This window comes from Cynocephalus volans, chromosome 16 (assembly GCF_027409185.1).
Source record: "Cynocephalus volans isolate mCynVol1 chromosome 16, mCynVol1.pri, whole genome shotgun sequence".
Lineage (NCBI taxonomy): Eukaryota > Metazoa > Chordata > Mammalia > Dermoptera > Cynocephalidae > Cynocephalus > Cynocephalus volans.
Window position 1 is genome coordinate 6,400,649 of NC_084475.1, and position 18,588 is coordinate 6,419,236.

The 18,588-nt window shown below is 50.2% G+C and overlaps 1 protein-coding gene across 1 annotated transcript in view; it reads left to right on the plus strand.

The window, feature by feature from the left end:
* Positions 1-18,588, plus strand: part of WNT9B (Wnt family member 9B) — a 38,475-nt gene that overhangs the window by 5,763 nt on the left and 14,124 nt on the right. Inside the window, exons 4-6 of the mRNA XM_063081285.1 lie at positions 11,968-12,166; positions 12,300-12,430; positions 12,538-12,949. Coding sequence (XP_062937355.1) covers positions 11,968-12,166; positions 12,300-12,430; positions 12,538-12,949 — 742 coding nt within the window. The remainder of the gene's footprint in view (positions 1-11,967; positions 12,167-12,299; positions 12,431-12,537; positions 12,950-18,588) is intronic.

Here is an 18,588-nt window from a genome sequence, read left to right on the forward strand (position 1 = left end):
AATCTCTTCCTCTGCATATGTGTGTGCATTGAGATGTTCCCCACACGAGTGGGCATCCTGTAAACTAGACTCCCAGAGGAAAGAGATGGGCAGGCTGCCCACTAGAAATTGCTGGAAGCTCCTGCTGGGGAGGCTTGCTTTTCCTGCAACTTCCTTTGCATCTTTTTCCTGCTGAAATGTGTGATTTTACTAGTTCTGGAATCTTTCCTGTCCCCATTCTGGGCCAGGCCTCACCTCAGGTATCAAGACTTGGTTCCAGAAGGGCTGAATCTCCATGAGGTGGTAAGCAAAGGGCAGATCTGCTAACTCTCAGAGCAGGGAGTGTGGTGGGAGTGGGGGTCGTGGTGTCCTGGGCAGTGGCTGCAGGGGCGAGGAGTGACTGGTTCTGATTACAGGAGGGCCTCTGGGGGAGGGCAGGCTGCTGGGAAGGGGGGAGCTACAGGGAACGTGTTAAGGGTTGGAGAGAGGAGCCACTGGGGGTGCATTGGGGGCAATTGGCAGGTTCTTCAGGGCACGCAGCAATATGGTTGGCCTTGACAACTGAAAGTGTTGAGTCCCTTTAGCCAAAAAGCCCATCTCACTGGCATGTCACTAACTTTTCATCTCAAGAAAGGCCAAGGGCTCAAGGAAGCAAACACACCTGGTGGGCTGTGCGAGGAAGCTCAGGCTGTCCTTGAGGCTGGGTGCGGGGTTGGTCCTTCCCGCCTGCCTCCTCTCCTTGGTCACACCCCTCCCCCAAGCAGAGGAACCAGTTTTAACCTGGAAGGTCCCCTCTGCTCTCTCATAGCTGAGCACTCCTGTTATTCCTTCAGGCAGGGCCTCCCCACCCCTACGCACTCTCCTAGTCTGTGACTTCTGCTTCTCTGGCTTGTAGGGGGAGAGTTCCTGGCACCCCCCACCCCAGAAACACCCCGCAAAAGGTGACTGATGAACTCACCTGTCAGCATTCATCCCCCAGACAGTACCAGAGCCTCTAGGTTGGCCCCCAGTCTCCTTTGTTCTTAACGGGAGGCGGGACCGTGAGTAAATCTCTTGGGTCTACACTCACCTCCTCCAGGAAGCCTCCCTGACTTATAGTCCCCTTTGTAGTTTCTGGCTTCTCGTTAGGGTAGTGACTACTGACCCTGAGTGGCTCTCAGCAATCACCGAGATTTGTCCCTGAATATCAGGGCTGGTGGGGGTTGAGTGGGGGAATGACAGGAGTATCTCTCCTAATGCAACAGGAGAAGAGAACCAGCTGGGTTGGAAGGAAGGGAGGAGGTCCTAGGCCCCCATGCCCCCTTCACTCCACCCTCTGCACCCCTGCCCAACCCCTTGACTATGAAGTTGAACCACCTTCTCTGAACCATAGCCCTTCCCTAAAATGGTGAAGGGGAGACAGGACCCTTCTCTCGGGGACAGGGCTCTCCCTGTGGAAGTCCTCAAAGGCGAGGTCCTGCCTCGGGTCCCTGGGAGCCGCCCAGGCCTCAAACGTACTGTGCCCACAGAGCCGGGACAGGGACCTGCGAGGATAGTCGGGGTCACAGTGACACCTGCTGGGTCTCCCAGGAACAGCAGCTGGAGAGATGCTGACAATGTGTGTGTGAGGTGGGGGGTGAGGGGGTGGCAAGGACACCTCACCGCAGGTCTTGAAATTAGCCTCAGATACTGAACCCTCATTCCCTTTCCAGGGGAGAAGCACAAAAGCATTCAGAGGAAATGGGGGCGTTGGAATTCCCACTGGGGCTCCCAGGGAAAGCCAGGGCCCTGTGGGCATGAGCTGCATTCCTTAGAACTGGTGTTGTTTTTTGAGTTTCATTCACAACGTCTGGTTTCTAGGGATGGTTTCTCTTTTTCATGTACCCAGAAGGAAGTCTGAGATTATTCTTTGCATTTCTATGTGAACAGAGTTTCAAGGGCAAAGAACATGTTCACGCCTTGTATATGTGTGTGTGCTATTGCACTGATAAGGAGAAAAGTATGTCACACTGCCACTGTCGACGATTGAGAACAGTCCAAGGTGATCGATGTCATGTCAATTCCTGATGAAATTAGGAGGAATAAATAGGATAATAAATGAATAAGCACAGGGTCTGACGCCTGATAAATATACTCAATATGTTGGGGGTGTTCATTGATAAAATGAAACCCACGGTGGAGACAGTAATCAGCCAGGCTGGAGGTGACCAGAGTTGCCCAGAGTCACAGGCTATTGTCCTGGTTGGAAGCCACTAGCTGACCTCCTGACACCCAGGTGTGTGGCTCAGTAACTCTCTGGAATAAATAAAAAGCCGGATGTGTGAATACAGAAATCAAGGGCTAAGGCGTTGGTTTGTAAAAGAACACTTACTGTAGGAAGGACTCAGCATGGACCCTGCGAGTGCTTCTCGTAACATTGGTGTTACCACTCTATCACCCTCCAGCTGCAGTGACAGGGCTAGAGGGACAACCTAGCTATGGAGCCAAATGCTGCTGGTCCTTAGGCAGAATTTGGAGTATAAATAGGAAAATATTTTGGGTGTAGGGGAGGGACTCAGCAGGCACCAGGCCCTGCTCCAGGGGGACTACATTTTTTTCCTCACTGAGTCCTCACTAGAGCCCTGGGCAAGAACTCATACCACCTTTGCTTCATAAATAAGGGATGTGTGGCCCAAGAAGGCCGTGTGACCTGGCAGATGTCACAGTCCTAGGAAGTGCTAGAGCTGGGATGGAAACCCAGATCCACCTCAATTCAAAGTCAGGGAGTCTGTGCTGACTCCAAAGGGCTGAGGCTGGGAAGGTTTGGGGGGATAGCTAATGGTCAGCGAGACTCAGTTTCCCACTCATTGGGCAGAGGATCAACCAGGTATACACCTTTAGGGCTGACACATAACTATGCATGCTGTGCACTGCAAAAGGGCACACCATGTAGGAGGGCACCATTCATGTCACAGGCCTATTTGCAGTGGCTGTTTTCTAACAGCTGGAAGTAAAGTGACTGGAGGAGGAGGAAGCTGTTTCTAAATCACTCAGAGGGACACACGGCGGGCAGTGCCCTGCCAGCCTTTTCCATGTGTCCATCACATCTTCCTCCACCCGAGGGAGCAAGCAGGTGCTGGGGCAACTCCAGGCCACAGCTACATCCTCCTGTGCTGAGAGGGTGCAGGAACATTTCAAATTGCCTGCCCCCTCTCCGCTTCTCCCAGAGGACATCAGAAGGGCAACAGGGTCAAAAGCCTTCACTGATCACTGGTCCTGCTGCTTCAGGCTCTTGCTATGCCTGCTGGAGCAGGACCTCATAATTGGGGGTGAGGTGAGAAGGGAAGGAAGAAAGGGTAAGAGCCCAGTGGGAGTAGATGGAGCAAGAGCTGCCTTTTTTTTTTTTTTTTTGTCTTTTTCATGACCGGTACTCAGCCAGTAAGTGCACCGGCCATTCCTGTATAGGATCCGAACCCGCGGCGGGAGCGTCGCCGCGCTCCCAGCGCCGCACTCTCCCTAGTGCGCCACGGGCTCGGCCCTTTTTTTTTTTTAAAGCCACAGATTAGATAGGCAGATAGATAGATGTAAATAGATACTGTATATATATAAAATCATACATTGTTTGGGGAAAGGAGAAAGTCTTTCTCCCAAAACCATCAATTGAGCTTTGGGGACCATGAGACTGATTCCTGGAGCTGTATTTGCTGTAACAAGCATATGAATATGTCAAGTTTCAAGCAGATGCAGTCCATAAAAATCCGAGTTTACAAAACATAATTTGGTATGGAGGTCTGTGCAGATAGACGGGATTATTCACCAAATAAAACAGTTGACAAGAGGTTGTTTCCTTTTCTAAAGAATTTCAAATGAATTTCCATGAGTTTCAAACATTATTATTATTTACGACAATGTTTACAGACTGCTTATTCTATCAGACATGCAAATATGTTTGTGGCCATGCTTCACAGCACAGGCCCTGTCCCCATGGCCACACCCAGTTGGACCAGGTGTGGATAGCTGACCCGTAAGCAGCCAGTCCACAGCTGGCTAACAGCCTCTGGCAGCTCCAGGCAACACCAGTGTGGTCCCCTTTTTTCTCAGACACTTGCATTGGGATATATGGGAGATGTCACTGGGCCCCCCAGCTGAATGGCCATGGCACAGTGAGGATGTCACGGCAGCCACGATGGGCCACATGCAGGCTGTAAGTTCTAAGAAGCAGGAGCTAGGAGTGGAGAAGTGGAGGCAGAAAGATGTGTGTAGAAAGAGGGCATGGGGGAGGAAGCCAACATGAAGAGGGGAGGGAGAGAGGCAGACCCAGGTACCTGGGAGTCATCTTCGTGGGCGCGTTAGACGGCAGCATGGGCTTCATCACCCAGTTGTTCAGCCTTTTCTGTTGTCTAACAGCATCCTCCTTTCCTGTGGTCCACACAGAATCACTGTGTGACTCCTTCCCTGATGCTGCTTACAACAGGAGGTGTGGGGGGCAGGATTAGGGGTGGAAGGCTCACGCCCAGGTAAGAGGGTGCCAAATAGAAGAGGACTCAGGTCAGAGAGACGAGACTAAGGCTCCCTGGAAGTCTGACTAACCAAAGTTGACATTTATTAGGCACCTACTATGTACCGGGCACACTACACACATGATCAACCAGCCCAAAGATTAGCTTCATCCCTATTTTACAGTTGGGGAAATGGAGGCTCTGAGCGATGCAAAGTGACTTACCTAAGGTCACCCAGCTAGGAAGGAAAGCGGCAAAGCCAGCATAGGTATCTTGGCTGTCCAGGGCCAGAGACACGGCTGGGCGGCTGGCTTCCCAGTGGGAAGAAGAAAAAGTCATGGATCAATATTCATCACCAAGTGAGAGTTCAGCCCTGTACCGGGCACCTCTGCGTGGGGAGGGGCTGGGTGTGTGGGTGGCAGAGAATCCAAAAGAAAGAGGCTCCTCCCTCGTCCACAAGGTCGTGCCAATAGGCAGACAAAGCCATGTCCAGAATTGCTGAGGGTGAGGGCTGGAAGCAATAGGGCTTCCGAGGAGGGGGTGCTCTGGGGCTGCAAGGCGAGAGGGTTCCTTGAGGAAGTGGGGCTTGAGCGGCGGGTAGGGGCTGGCCGGGAGCAGGGCGGGGAGGGAGGTTCCTTAGGGTCGGGGGGCTCTGCAGCGTGAGGCAGGAGGACTAGAAGACCCGCATCCCGCTGGCTCGCCGAGAGCCCTTGAGCAAGTCATTTCCTCTTCTGAGCTTTGCGTTTGCCGTGCGCGAAGTGAAGGGGTTGGGGCGACCCCTCGGGGCCCCTCCTGCTCTGCCCTGGGTGGGGTGTCTCTGGTTCCCCAGAAAATAACCCCATCCGGCCTCGGCCGCCGCAAGCAGCGGCACTGCTGACCAGCAGGGGGCGCTCCTGCAGAAGGCTGGCCGCGGCGCCGCCCTTAGCTGGGGCTGCCTGGCCCCGGGGTCAGACAGGCCGCTCCGGCGACTTGCCTTCTCCCACCGCCCCTTCCCACCTCACGTTCTGGGATTAGCTGGCTGCGAAGTTCCTGGAGTCTAGGTTCTTGAGCAAGTCACTTCGCTTCTCCGTGCCTCAGTTTCCTCGTGCGCAAACTGGGTTGTGCAAGGAAGAGAGGAGTTGTTGGGCGGGAGAGACTTCCAGCCACAGATGAGGTAGGGATGCCGCCCCGCACGCCCCATGTCTTTCCCAGGGCAGGGGCTGCTGCTTCTACCGCCCACCAGGGAGAGCTAGAGCCTCCGCCCACAGTCAGGATTACAGTTTGCTTTCAACTTTTATTCAAAGTCCTTTTATGCAAAGGTAGAAATAATTTCTGGATCCTACGTGGCACGGTGCGTGATGCTCAAAACGCGGTTGTGGAATGATCGGTTTTTTTGAATCACCCGGGCAGACGGTGTGCCTCTTCTGAAACAACCTGGAAGGTGTCCACATTCGCTGTTCTGTGAGGAAGACAGACAGGGAGTGTGAGACATTTATCGAAGAGCAAACCGATATCACAAAGGAAGCCAGTGACGAGGTTAAGTGAGGACCCGAGGTTCTCTCCACGCAACCTCAGGTGTCCCGTTCTGTTGCAGTCGGTGACCCCTATTGCAGACATGCAGCAGGTCCTAGATGAATGCCCATCATGAGGTGGAAGGTGGGCACATTCTGGTGCCCCGTCCAGAGAAGGAGAGACTAGGGTAGACTTTAACATTGAGCTGAGGGTGAGAATGAGATTCCAGAGTCAATAACACAGACAGGAAGGGCGTGACAAGTTTCAAGATCCATTCCCCATTCCAAAGTCCCCAACACCCTTCCAACCTCCCTTTCACTCCAAAGTTGAACTCAATTTAGCAAAGGCTTGCTTTGTAGGGTCATCGCTTAGAATTATAGAAATATAGTGACAACCAGTGGGAAAAAGCTGGTTCCCTTTCAAACGATTATGTGGCAAGTTAGGATGGACTGTGCCATTTGGTAAAGTGAGGAAAGAAGAACTGAAAAAAATTGCCTTGCACGATGCAGCTCAAATATTGCTGCATCTCAGCCTTGTCCTGGCCATACCTTCCCTGGAACAATGAGTGGCTTGTCCTCTTGTCTGGGTGTCCATCTTACTCAGTACATGCTTTCCCTTACTGCAGCACAGTGACTAAACACGTGGCCTTTGTGCCAGTTCCCTGGGTTCTAATCCCAGTTCCAAGCTTCCTAGCTGGCCAGTTCCTTTTAACCTCTCTGTGCCTCAGTTTCCTCACCTGTACAATTTTGTGAGAATTAAATGAGTTAATATTTCTATAGAACTTAGAACAATGCCCGACACAAAGTAAGTACTCCATAACTAGGTTACACTTATATAGAAACGTCAGAATGTTACAGGTGTTTATTTATACATCTTTCCCAACAAACTGTGTGCTCTTCAAGGACAGGAACTGACTTAATCATCTCTTATTCCCAGGACTTAGCACTAGATGCTCAAAGTATGTTAAATTGAGTATTATCTAGTCATACTCTATATGAAATGGAAATTTTGCAGTAAAATAGAGTTAGTCACTTTTTTTTTAAGGCTGAGCTTACTATTTCCCAGTGATAAGCCAAAAGACATCTGGCTGGGCTGCTGGAGTCCCACACTAGGTTCAGGAAAACATGCTGTGGTCCCACTGTCCACCAGTCAGAACTTGGTTAGCGAGCACTTCCTGCAAACGTATTTGTACCTGCGGTTATAACGTGCCCTGGAGGAAATGGTCTATCGTGGCCGTCCCCTAAACCTGCAAGGGATAACACTCCCCCTAAATGTCAAGACAGGATGCCTTTCCTCTTAACCTTCTTTCTCAGAGAGCACGAAGTGACTCAGATGAAAACCAACTAAAAGAAGATGCTGAGAATGCCTCTGTTCAGAGTCGAATCTTTAGGATGTTATTTATAGTAAATTCTGGCATTGTTTTTTATTTCTCTTTCCTAAGAAAGTTGTTTTTCTTGCCTTCCTTCTTGCCTTCCTTCCTTCATTTTTCTCTTTCTTTTGAGCAGTATTAGTTACTGTGCCCTGTGTGGAACACCTTTCTGTTGTAAAATGCCGCAAAGTAGTTTTTGGTGAGTCCTTTGCCCCTGGGAAGGGCTTATTGGGGACTTCACAATAGTCAAGACAGAACACCTGTGGCTCCATGCTGCCTGCCCAGGCATCTCACTGTGTTCTAACGCTTCTGGAAGTGGTAACTGGGGGTGGGGTGGGGGTATATTCATGGCGAGCCCAGTGCCCAGGCAGAGCATGGACATAGATGTCACCTGACATGAGTAGACTTATGGCGACAATGGAGCAGGTTATTTGAAACTGGGATTTTCCCTCCAGGTCACTATCTACCTACCTACCTGTTTATGATTACTAGACAGAACTGGACTGCTCAGAACACTCCCCCCAGCTCCAACCATGCCTAAAGGGCCCAACATGTTGTCTCTCATAAAGATTATAAAATCAAGGGCAGGACTTGTAGCCCTCCGTAAGTCATGTCTGATCCGTCCAGGATCCAGTGTTTGTTTATTCATTTTTTCATTCATTAATTCAAATATTTAACAATCACTTTACTGTGGGCTGAAGCTCAATACCACTATGAGAGGAGATGTGGGGGGATATAAAAGAAACAGGGGACAAGATCCCAGTTCTTGAGGAATCTGCAATCTACACATAGCAGGGGTGCCCAACACCCCCAAAACTCAAGGACAATATGCATTAACATAGTCATTGACACAAAATAAAGTTGTGCAAATAAAGTTTCTAGCACCAAGATGGCAAGTGAGCAGAGGCAGGAGTGGTTAGCTGAGGCAGGCTTCCAGGAGGAAACCTGTTGGTTTTGGCCAAGCTCGGAGATACCACTGGATCCAGGGCTGCAATGGGCCTCAGGCAGGCAAGGGACAAGATAGGTCCAGTCATACAACCCTCCACACAACACAACTCAGTGTTGTTCTGGAGTGAGGAAGAAGAGACAGGGAGCAAGGAACAGAGGGGGAAGGCCTGGGATTGGAATTGCCATGGGTAGTGGTGAGTTCTGCCAACTCTGGAATAAGCCACCAAGAGGAGACAGGGGCCCATCCTACAGAAGGATAGATGAATGGATGACATGGGAGGATGTTCCCCAGGGACACTTCCCCTGCCCCCTCCCAAATATCTTTCTTTTCTGCCAGTGCTTAAAAAGTTCTACCATTAGAGATTTATTCTTACGTATTTGTCGTCTCCCCATTTTAAGTAATTTTTTTCATTACAAATGTCAAACGTGCTTGGAAAATACAGAGAGGATAAAAACACTTTTTTACCCACACTCCAGCTTCTAAGGCACCCACTGTGAACATTTTGCGTCTTTCTCTGCCCTCTTTTTTTGTTGCTTTTAGGCACAGCTGTGAGTCCTCTGTGTGTTTGGGGTGGGGGGGGACAGGGAAAGGGACGGGTCAGCAAACCCACACAGGTCCCATCCAGTCCTCCCGGGATCAGCCCTCCTGGGTAGCCATGCCCAGGTTTGCATGGGCACTGGTGCCTTCCCTCGGAGCTGCTGGGGCATCGCCCGCCCCACTTCCTGTTGGGTCTAGAGTCCATTTCCAGTGCAGCCATGTGGGAGATTAGAGGGAGACAGCCAGCCCAGAATGCTGCATTTCTGCTAGCTCATGGCCTGGTGGTGAGCTCAGAGTATTTTCTGAGTGCTGCTCTGGCTGGGGTTTGGAGGCTTGGGGGACTTGGGGCCAGACAAAGATGGATGGTTCCTGGGGGTTTGCTTCAGGCAGGGTGACCTGGCCTGAAGGCAGGTGGAGGAGGAAAAGGGAGATGTCTGGAGACCCCTGGAGCTGGATTTGATGCAGCCATCACAAGGTTCTCAGCTCCATGTTTGTGACCTCCAAAGTGTGTGTGCGTGTGTGTGTGCATGCACATGTGCATGTGCGCAAGGGGAGGGGAGGACTCCATCCCTGAGCGGTAGCTGCCTTGGGCTGGTTAATGGAGACAGGTAGCTGCATGTGGCTGTCTAAGAATGTTTCTCTTGCATACCTGTGCAAACGTGTGAATCCAGGAGCAGCTGCAGGTCTGCCTAGGAATTTAGACATCCATGGGGGAGGTGTGAGGGGGGGACTGGGTGTCACTGAATGCCTGGGTTTGTGCTGTAGTGTGTGTGGCTCAATGGAGCACGTGTCTGAGCATAGGAGGAGTGCTACTGTGAGCATGCATTGTATTCATATGACACTGTACGTCTCTACGGTCCCATGAAAAGGCCACAGACCAAGGTTATAAGCTGGCAACCACACGTTTCCTGAGCACCTACTATGTGCTGGGCACTGGGCCAGGCTCTGGAGACACAGAGTAAAGTAAAACTCAGGCCTGCCCTGGAGGAGATTGCAGGGCAGAGGGGAGAGGGGTTGGTGGGCAGAGCAACAAACTGTTTTTGGCACAAGGCTGTAAGTCCCCAGGGTCACTCCTCTGGTCCTTTTTCAGGAATCCCACAATAATAAATTGCAGGGATGATCTGTTTTCACTGCCATCTCCCCCTTCAGACCATGAGGCCCTCATGGGTTGTCACTTACAATGTACATGATGCTCTGTAAGGATGCATAATCTAAAGACTGCTGTGAGTCAGGCTGTGCCTGGGCAGCCCTGAGCCAGCCATGGCCAATCATGAGCCACAGCCAGTGGTGACAGTTCTACTGGGGCTGGACTCACCTCCTGCCTCCACTACTACAGCTGGCCTGCCTGCACCAGCTACTTAAGTTCTCCCAGCCTCAGTTTCTTATCTGTGCAATGGGGATAATGATTGCCCCAGCCTCCCAGGGTGCTTGAGGGTTCAGTGGACCACGGGCATGCGTGCACACACACACACATGCACGCAGGCACAGTTTGGCACATGGGAGCTGCTGTTGGAATTATTGTTATCAGCAACAAGGAACTGTCACTTGGGCAGTTCTGTGAAGCCTGATGACCAAGAAGGCAGAAGCAGAACTCTGAAGCGTCCATGGGCAAGCCAGGGGGTACCCCAGCAGGCAGAGACTGGCACACTTCTAACATCAGGAGGAAGGAGCCCAAGGGTGGAGTCCACGCCATTGGCTGGTGAGGGCTTGGACACCCATCTGGACTCTTTCTATGTGTTTTTCACTCTCCAACCACTGATGTCTCCACCAAATCTTTGGTACTTTTTCTAACTTCTTTGCATCACAGCCTTACCCAACAGACATCCACATGTAACTTTTACGAAATGTTGAACATGTGTCACCTTGGGAGAATGTGCTCCTCTGTCCCCATTGCCCACCTTCTCCATGCACACATACACTTAGGTGTGCATATGGGCATGAGGCCAGGAGGGGCAGCTGGGGCACACACTCAAGTGTCTATGGGGCGTGGCTGGGGCCTGGTGGGGTCTCTCCTCCACCCCAGTCCATGGTTCTTCCTCCTCTGACTCACTGGTCCAGCTCAGGCCCCTCTTCCTCTGAGCCTCATTGAGCCTGGTTCGAAGTCTTGCCAGTGACGTGCTGGAGCTGGGTCCAACGGGCTTGTAGAGCTGACTGTGCACTTCTCTTCCCAACCCCAGTGATCAGGGACACCACCACATTGGCAGCTTGAAATCAGCCATGGTGGGAATATTTATGGCACAGAAATCAACAAGTGATACAAATCAGACACCCATTCCCACACCCCCGAACCAGTTGTAAATATCAGTACGGCACTGGTTCTGCCTGCAGTTATAACAACAACCGATGTTAAGTACTGAGACTTGCTAGGCATTTGACATCTGTACAAAAATCCCGTGAGATATTTATCATCATCATCATCATCAGTCCAGGTCTCGGCACACCACACGGGGCCATGCAGCCTCAGTAAATACAATCGTGAGATTTGACGGGGCTGGCAGAGCTGTTAAAGATCGCCAGATCATCTCATCACTCTGTTCACTTGGCAGAGAAATTGAGCTCCGAGAGGCTCACTGTGGCAGGGGCTTCCTCTGCTAACGCCCACTAACATCACAGCTGCCATCGTCCCAATACCTCTCCAGCTCCCCAGCATGTTGGTGTCCACCGCAAAGCCAAGGTCGCTGTCACCTGCTGTTCTACATGCATGGCTGATTTTTTGGAAATTTCACATGCAGGTCTTGACATTCATTGCAAATTACATTTTGTTTTGCTTGACTTGATCCAGTGTTGGAGACTCTCAAAAACATTTAAAATCTCACTTGGGTCATTTGCTGTATGTCTCCTTCCTTAGACTGATACCACCCACCGCTTTGATCACTGCACCTTCGCTGCAGGAATTGAGGTTAAACTTTAAAAAAGAATAAGCCAGATAGAGCTTTGGGGCCTAACACTGGGGGTTCCCATCCTCTCTGAGAGAGGTTCTGGCATGTACGCACCGAGGAAAGCAGCTTCCTCTTCCTCCCACGGCTCTGCCTGCCCCACTGCCCAGAGGGTCTGGAGTTTTGTGCCCGCGAATATCAACAGCATTTTGTCAAGCCCCCACTGAGGCCCACGCTGTGCACCTCGCCCGTGACAGCCCGTCTCTCGTTTAGAAACAGGGAGCCCATTTCCCGCTCCCCTTCGACCAGGGGACCCCCCCGGACTCTCTCGGCGCGGCAGGAGGGTCCCCGCCACCATTCGACCTGCATTGCTCTCGCTTCGGGAGAGACACTTGCGTCGGGACCCAGCCTCGGGGCGGGAGGGCGGCAACGACACGGTTTTTCCGCAGACTCCGGGCGCGTCCGTCCACCCATCCCCCGCCTCTGCAGCCCCGAGGCGCGGCGCCAGGTGGGCTCTCTCACCTGCGGCCGGTGACGGGGGCGCTGGGGGCGGGGCGGGGCTCTCCGCCCGGGGTCTGGGGCGCCGCCCGCGCCGCGCCCCCCTGCGCCGGCCCCCCGCTCCGCCCCGCCCGGGTTTAAAGCCCGGCCGGCGGCCGGTGGCGGCGCTGCACCATGCGCCCCCCGCGCGCGCTGGCCCCGGCCGCGCTCTGCCTGCTGGCGCTGCCCGCCGCCGCCGCCGCCGCCTACTTCGGGTCAGTGCCCGCCGCGCCCCGTCTCCCGCTAACACCCGGCCGGCTTTTCCTCCCCGCTGTCCGCGGCCCCGGCGGAGTCTCGAACTCAGACCCTAGCCCCGGCCGGACCCAGCCCACCTCGCGGTAGGAGTTCGCGCCCCGAGCTCGGTGTCGGGCTCCCGCCCCCCCGCGCTCACACCCCGATCGCACCTTCTGGCGTCCGAGTCTCTGGTCCCCTCTGCCGCCGCCCTCCTCTCCTCGCCGGGTCGCGGACTCCGGCCCAAGCTCCCGGCTTCTACACGCTCCTCGGACCCTGGCTTTGCCCGCCCCGGCGCACCCTGTCCCTACCCGTCCAGGCGTCAGTCCCGCGCGCTGACGCCTCCTCCGGATCCAAACTCGGGTGCCCTGTCTGCCCCATCCTGGGCTCCGTCCGGCCGCTGTCCTTGCCTCGGACTCCTTCCCCACCCTCGGCCTCTGTCCCGCGGCGTGGAGACCAGCAGGCTGGGTGGAGGGGTGGGGGGCGTTGTTACCGAAGCCGGGGGCAGTGGATCCAAGGGGACGTGGGAACCCGCGGGCCAGAGGGAATGTCAGCTGCAGACAAGGGAGGGAACGTCCGCTGGGGAGGGGGGGGAGAGAGAGAGAGAGAGTGTGTGTGTGTGTGTGTGTGTGTGTGTGTGTGTGTGTACATGGTTAGAAAAGGAGCCTCACAATTGGGGTGACACTCGGGGAGAGAGTGGGCCAGGGATCATGAGGAGAATGTTTAGAGGAAAAGTCACAGGGCAATTGTTTCCGAGTCCCTTCTTCTCTGACCCTAAATTGCAGGGACTTGGGGGAGGGGGGGGGAGGGGGAAGGGGGGGAAGGAATCTTGTGCAAGAAGACACCTTCCCGCCCTCCACTCAAAGTGCACTCCAAGTATGTACAGTCTATTATTTTTAAAATTGCCTCTTTTTAATTTTTATCCCAAATCAGAGTAAGTTTTACAGTTTGACTACAGCAAAGGCAAGAAAACACCAAGCAAGTGACCTGCTAGAGGCAATGCTTAAGAAGCCACTGGGGAGGGGTGTAAGGGGTCTGAGAAGTCCCACAGAGGCTGGAATAAGGGCTATGAACTAATTTCCAGGTCATGACCCCGGTTAAACGGTGTCTTGGCTGTGGGCAATGGCCTTCCCTGAAAAATATGGGGAGGAAAACTATCAGCCCAGACCTCGCTTTATGCTCAGCTTGCTGGTGACCTGGGAAGACCATTGGATCTCTGGGCCTCAGTTTCTCCTTTTATACAAAGAAAGGTCTGAACTTGATATGGCTGAGGCTCTGGTGATCCTCCTCTTGAGTGATGCACATACATGATGTTTGTTTCCCGAGGATTTCAGGCTTGAAGGAACTACTGTTGCCTCAGCAGGCAGGATATAATGGGTAGGGCACAGTCTCTGGGTTCAACTTTGCCACTTGATAGCTGTGTTTTCTATTGACAAATCACTTAACCTCTCTGTGCCTTAGTCTCTCATCTGTAAAATGAGGATAATAATACCTATTTCATAAAAGGATTCAGTTAGTACATGTAAAACACTTAGAACAGTGTCTAGCACATAGTAAATGCTCAACTAATGCTAGTGGTTATTGTTATTAAAGAAACCAGACACGATATGTTGATGTCCCAGCCCTGACAGGTTTCTGAGCTGGAATGGAGAGGGAGAGGACAAATAGTTCCTACATCCTCTTGGACACCAGATCATTTCCATAGTTCTTTTGTTTGCTTGAGTTTTATGGTTAGAAATACAGGCAAGGGTCAGATGGGGTGGGAGGAGGGGTCCCATGAGGTCTGGACCACCCTGGCCGGTGTGTTGGAAGGGAAAGGAGTTCTCAGCACTACTCAGGGTTAGAATTTTGGGGCCATGAGCAAGCAACGGCCTTGGAAATGAGAGGGCAGATGGTCAATCAGATCTGGGTTAGGGCTGAGAGGAATCATGTGAGTATTAGAGCATCTCTTCCAGGTCGTGAGCCTAGCTAGGTAAAGCTGGCAAAGTACACTCAAGCCATCACCACCCCAGTCTGGGGAGCAGGACAAATGTTCGGAGAATAAGCTAAAATCGGAGCCTCATGCTGTTAAGTGTTTGGTCTCAGAGAACGGACAGGATTTAGCCTGAAGCTCTCACTAAGGAAACCCTCTTGTGACTCAGTTAAACTAGGTTTCCCAGCTTCCCATCAGAAGTTGCTGTTTGGAAGGAATATGGTATCACTCATCCACACTGTAGTGAGAATGTGAGGCAATGTGCTTTTCCTTTCCCCAGATCATGAGCATTTGAAGTCTCATTTGTGATTATAAGATGAAGTGCTTTTTGGCATCCTGATAAAAGAAATTCAAACATCAGGAGAGCAGATAAAGCCAATTTTGATGAGGTCAATCTATTGGGGGTCTTTGAAATCACAGAATCACAGACTTCAGAGTTGGAAGTCACCCCCGAAAAGATCTCTGGTCCTGCTTCAGGCAGGTCATGTATTATCAACCCCATTTTTCAGATGGGGCAACTCCCACCCCAGCCACGGTGAGGCAGCAGTTGCTTCTGCTGCTTTTGCATGAGCCTAGAGAGCCTAATTCTGTCGATGTTGATGACAATGAAATAACTAGCATCGCAGTTTACAAACGACTTTCTCACATAACCCCTTCTCTCATCTGATCCTCAGAGCCATTCCTGAGGTAGTAGGATGGGTGTAACTAGTTCCCACAAGGAAACTGGAGGTCGGAAAGTTTCAGTCACACAGCAAATTAGTGGGGGAAGCTGTATGGAAACCTGGTCCTGCTGCCAGTCTCTAATAGTGTGTGATCCCACGGGGGAGCCGCAGCTGCAGGGGTGCTGGAAAGGGTGAGGGGTGGACGGTAGCCTCCCTGCCTCGCTTGGTCAACACCTTCAGACCCTCTTGGCTGTAGCAGGATGGATGAGGCCACAGCAGTCTTCTCTGTCTTCAGCAGTGAGACAGGACACACTGAGCCCTGCTGGGCTGTCTGTCAGGTGGGCTCTCATAGGGCAGCATGATGACAGTGGGACAGGAGGTGGACCAGAGGTCAGAGTCCAAGTTTGTCCTGGCTCTGGGATACTCTCTGTGTTGTCCTTGGCCAAGTCGCTGTCTCCAGGGTCTTTAGCATCTGGAGGTCCTAAGGTTCCCTAACACTCACAGGCCTGCTCTTGGCTCTGAAAGTTTAGGATTACCCAAGAGCTTATGTTTTGGCTCGGATCACTTGGGGATTCTGTTAATATTAACTTCTGTGGTGTTTTATAAATGAACACACACCACATTATGTGACAAGTTGGGCACATGGCAGGCCTTGTCACCCAATCCAGTCTTTAAGTCATACCAATGGCTTTCTAACTAGAAATAGTTCCTGTGGATGCAACTTTTTGAGTTGATTTTGGTAGTATGTCTAAATGTGTGACCTCTGCACTGGTTAGGTTCCTTTCCTCTCTGAAGACAGTACAGAAAAGTTTATGAAAGCACAAAATTTTGAGTCCTAGGTTTGAATCCCAGCTTTGCCTGTTGCTAAACATGTCACTTTGGATAAATGTCTTATCCTTGCTGAGCGTTGGGTGAAGATAATACCCATCTTAAAGGCAGGCATGAGGCTGAATTGAGACAGTGAATGAAAGGGCCTCATAGGGCACTTGACACATGTTAAGTGTTCGGCACAGGCTCGCTCTCAGTGTTTGCTGGGGCTGTAACCATCTTTCCAGGTGATGAAGGTGTCATCATCGTGATTCCATTGAAGAAACAAAACATAATCTTTTTTTTCCCCAAACCATTGTCACATAACATAAAATCCTTGTATTTTAAGTTCACAGTTTGGGTTTTAACAAATGTTAAACTGTGTAGCACATTTGTACTGACCACAATTACTATATGGAACATTTCCACCGCCCCAAAGGATCCCTTGTGCCTCTTTACAATCAAACCTCCCCCACCAGCCCTGGGCTACCTCACTTCCTTGCCTTTTGTCACTATAGATTAGTTTTGCCTCTTCTAGAAGTTCATATAAATGAAATCATATTGTATATAGCCTAGCCTTCTAAATTATTTTGCTTAACATAAAGTTTTTGAGATTCACCCATGTTGTTGTGAACATCAATAGCTCATTCCTTTTTATTGAGTAGTATTCCATACAATTATGGATGTACCACAAATTGTTTATTCATTCCGCAGTTGATGGGCATTTGGATTACTTCCAGTTTTAGGCTATTCCAAATTAAACTGATATAAACATTCATGTACATCTCTTTTTGTGGACATATATTTTTATTTCTCTTGGATAACTAGGAATGGATTGTTGGATCATATGGTAAGTATATGTTTAACTTATAAGAAATGGCCAAACAGTTTTCTAAAATAGTTGTACCATTTTATACAGTAATGTATGAGAGTTCCAGTTGCTCCATATTCTTGCCAGCTGTCATCAGTCTTAATTGTGGCTATTTTAGTGGGTATGTATTGGTATCTCATTGTGGTGTTAATTTGTATCTCCCCATCGATGAATGGTGTGTTGAACATTTTTTCATGTGCATTTTGTCATTTGGATCTTTTTTGTTGGGTTATTTGTCTTATTATTATTGGATTATAAAGGTTCTTTATATGTTTTGGATACAAGTCCTTTGTCAGAAAGTATTGGCAATATTTTATCTCTGTCTGTAGCTTGCCTTTTCATTTTCTTATGGTGTCTTATGAAGAGCAGGTTTTTATTTTATTTTTATTTATTATTTTTTTTACTTAGGGGAGAGAAGCCCGGGCCGGGGTTGGGGACAGAGTGGGAGATGTGGTCCACTTGGTAGCTGGGGTGGCTGGGGTAGTGTCTTTTTTTTCTTTTCTTTTTATTTTTTTTTGATGGCTGGCCAGTACAGGAATCAAGCCCTGGACCTTGGTGTTATCAGCACCACCCTATAACCGAGTGAGCTAACCAGCCAGCCCTGTTATATCACTTGATCGGGTGACTCTGCTGTCTCCTTGAGCTGCTCACTGCAGGGGTAGGTTCCTTTCTGGCAAGGAAATGGGGTGAGGCTTTTGCAAGCTGTTCTGATACTTGGGGGACAGGATGAGGAAGTGCAGTCACACTGTGGCTCCTGCAGGGGCCCTGGGCCCTGCTCATGTGGGAGTCTCTGTTGGGCCCTGCTCATGGGGAAGTAAAGAAGAGCAGGTTTTTAATTTTGATAAAGTCCAATGTATCATCTTTTTCTTGCATGGTTTGTGCATTTTTTCTGTCCTATCCAAGAAATCTCTGCTTACTCAAAAGTTGCAAAGATTTTCTCCTTTGTTTTCTTCTAGAAGTTTCATGGTTTTAGCTTTAACGCTTAGGTCTGTGATCCATTTTGAACTAATCAGTGTGTATGGTGTAAGGTAAGGGTCAGGGTTTATTGTTCTCCATATGCATATCCACTTGTTCCAGTGCCATTTGTTGAAAAGATAATCCTTTCTCTGTTGTTACCTTTACTGCAAATTAATAGGCCCAATATGTGTGGGTCTATTTCTGGACTCTCTATTCTGTTCCATTAATCTATATGCCTGTTTTTATACCAATACCACATAGTCTTGATTACTATAGTTTTATAGTCAAGTCTTAAACCAAGTATTGTAAGTTTGCTAACTCTGTACAGCCAGCCCTCCATGTCTGTGGGTTCTGCATCTGTGAATTCAACCAACCACAGGTTGAAAATATTTTGGGATGGGGGGGGATTCCACAAAGTTCCAAAACTCAAATTTGCTTCACACAGAATACAACCTTGAATCCAGGTGAATGAAGTGATGTGTAGGCATTGAATTAGGTGTTATAAGTAATCTAGAGATCATTTAAAGTATATGGGAAGACGAGTGTAGGTTATATGCAAATACTACACCATTTTATATAAGGGATTTCAGCATCCATAGATTTTGGTATCTGCAGTAGGGGATGGCAGGTCGGGGGAGGGGGTCCTGGAACCAATCCCTCACAGATGCTGAGGGGATGACTATACTTCTTTTTCAAAATTGTTTTGGTTATTGAGGTCCTTTGTATTTCCACATACATTTTACTATTAACTTGTCAATATCTAAATGAAAGCCTGCTGGGAGTTTGATTGGGATTGCATTGAATCTATAAATCAATTTATGGAAGATTGACATTCTAACAATATTGAGTCTGCCGATTCATAAATAGGCCATATCTCTCTATTTAGGGCTTTT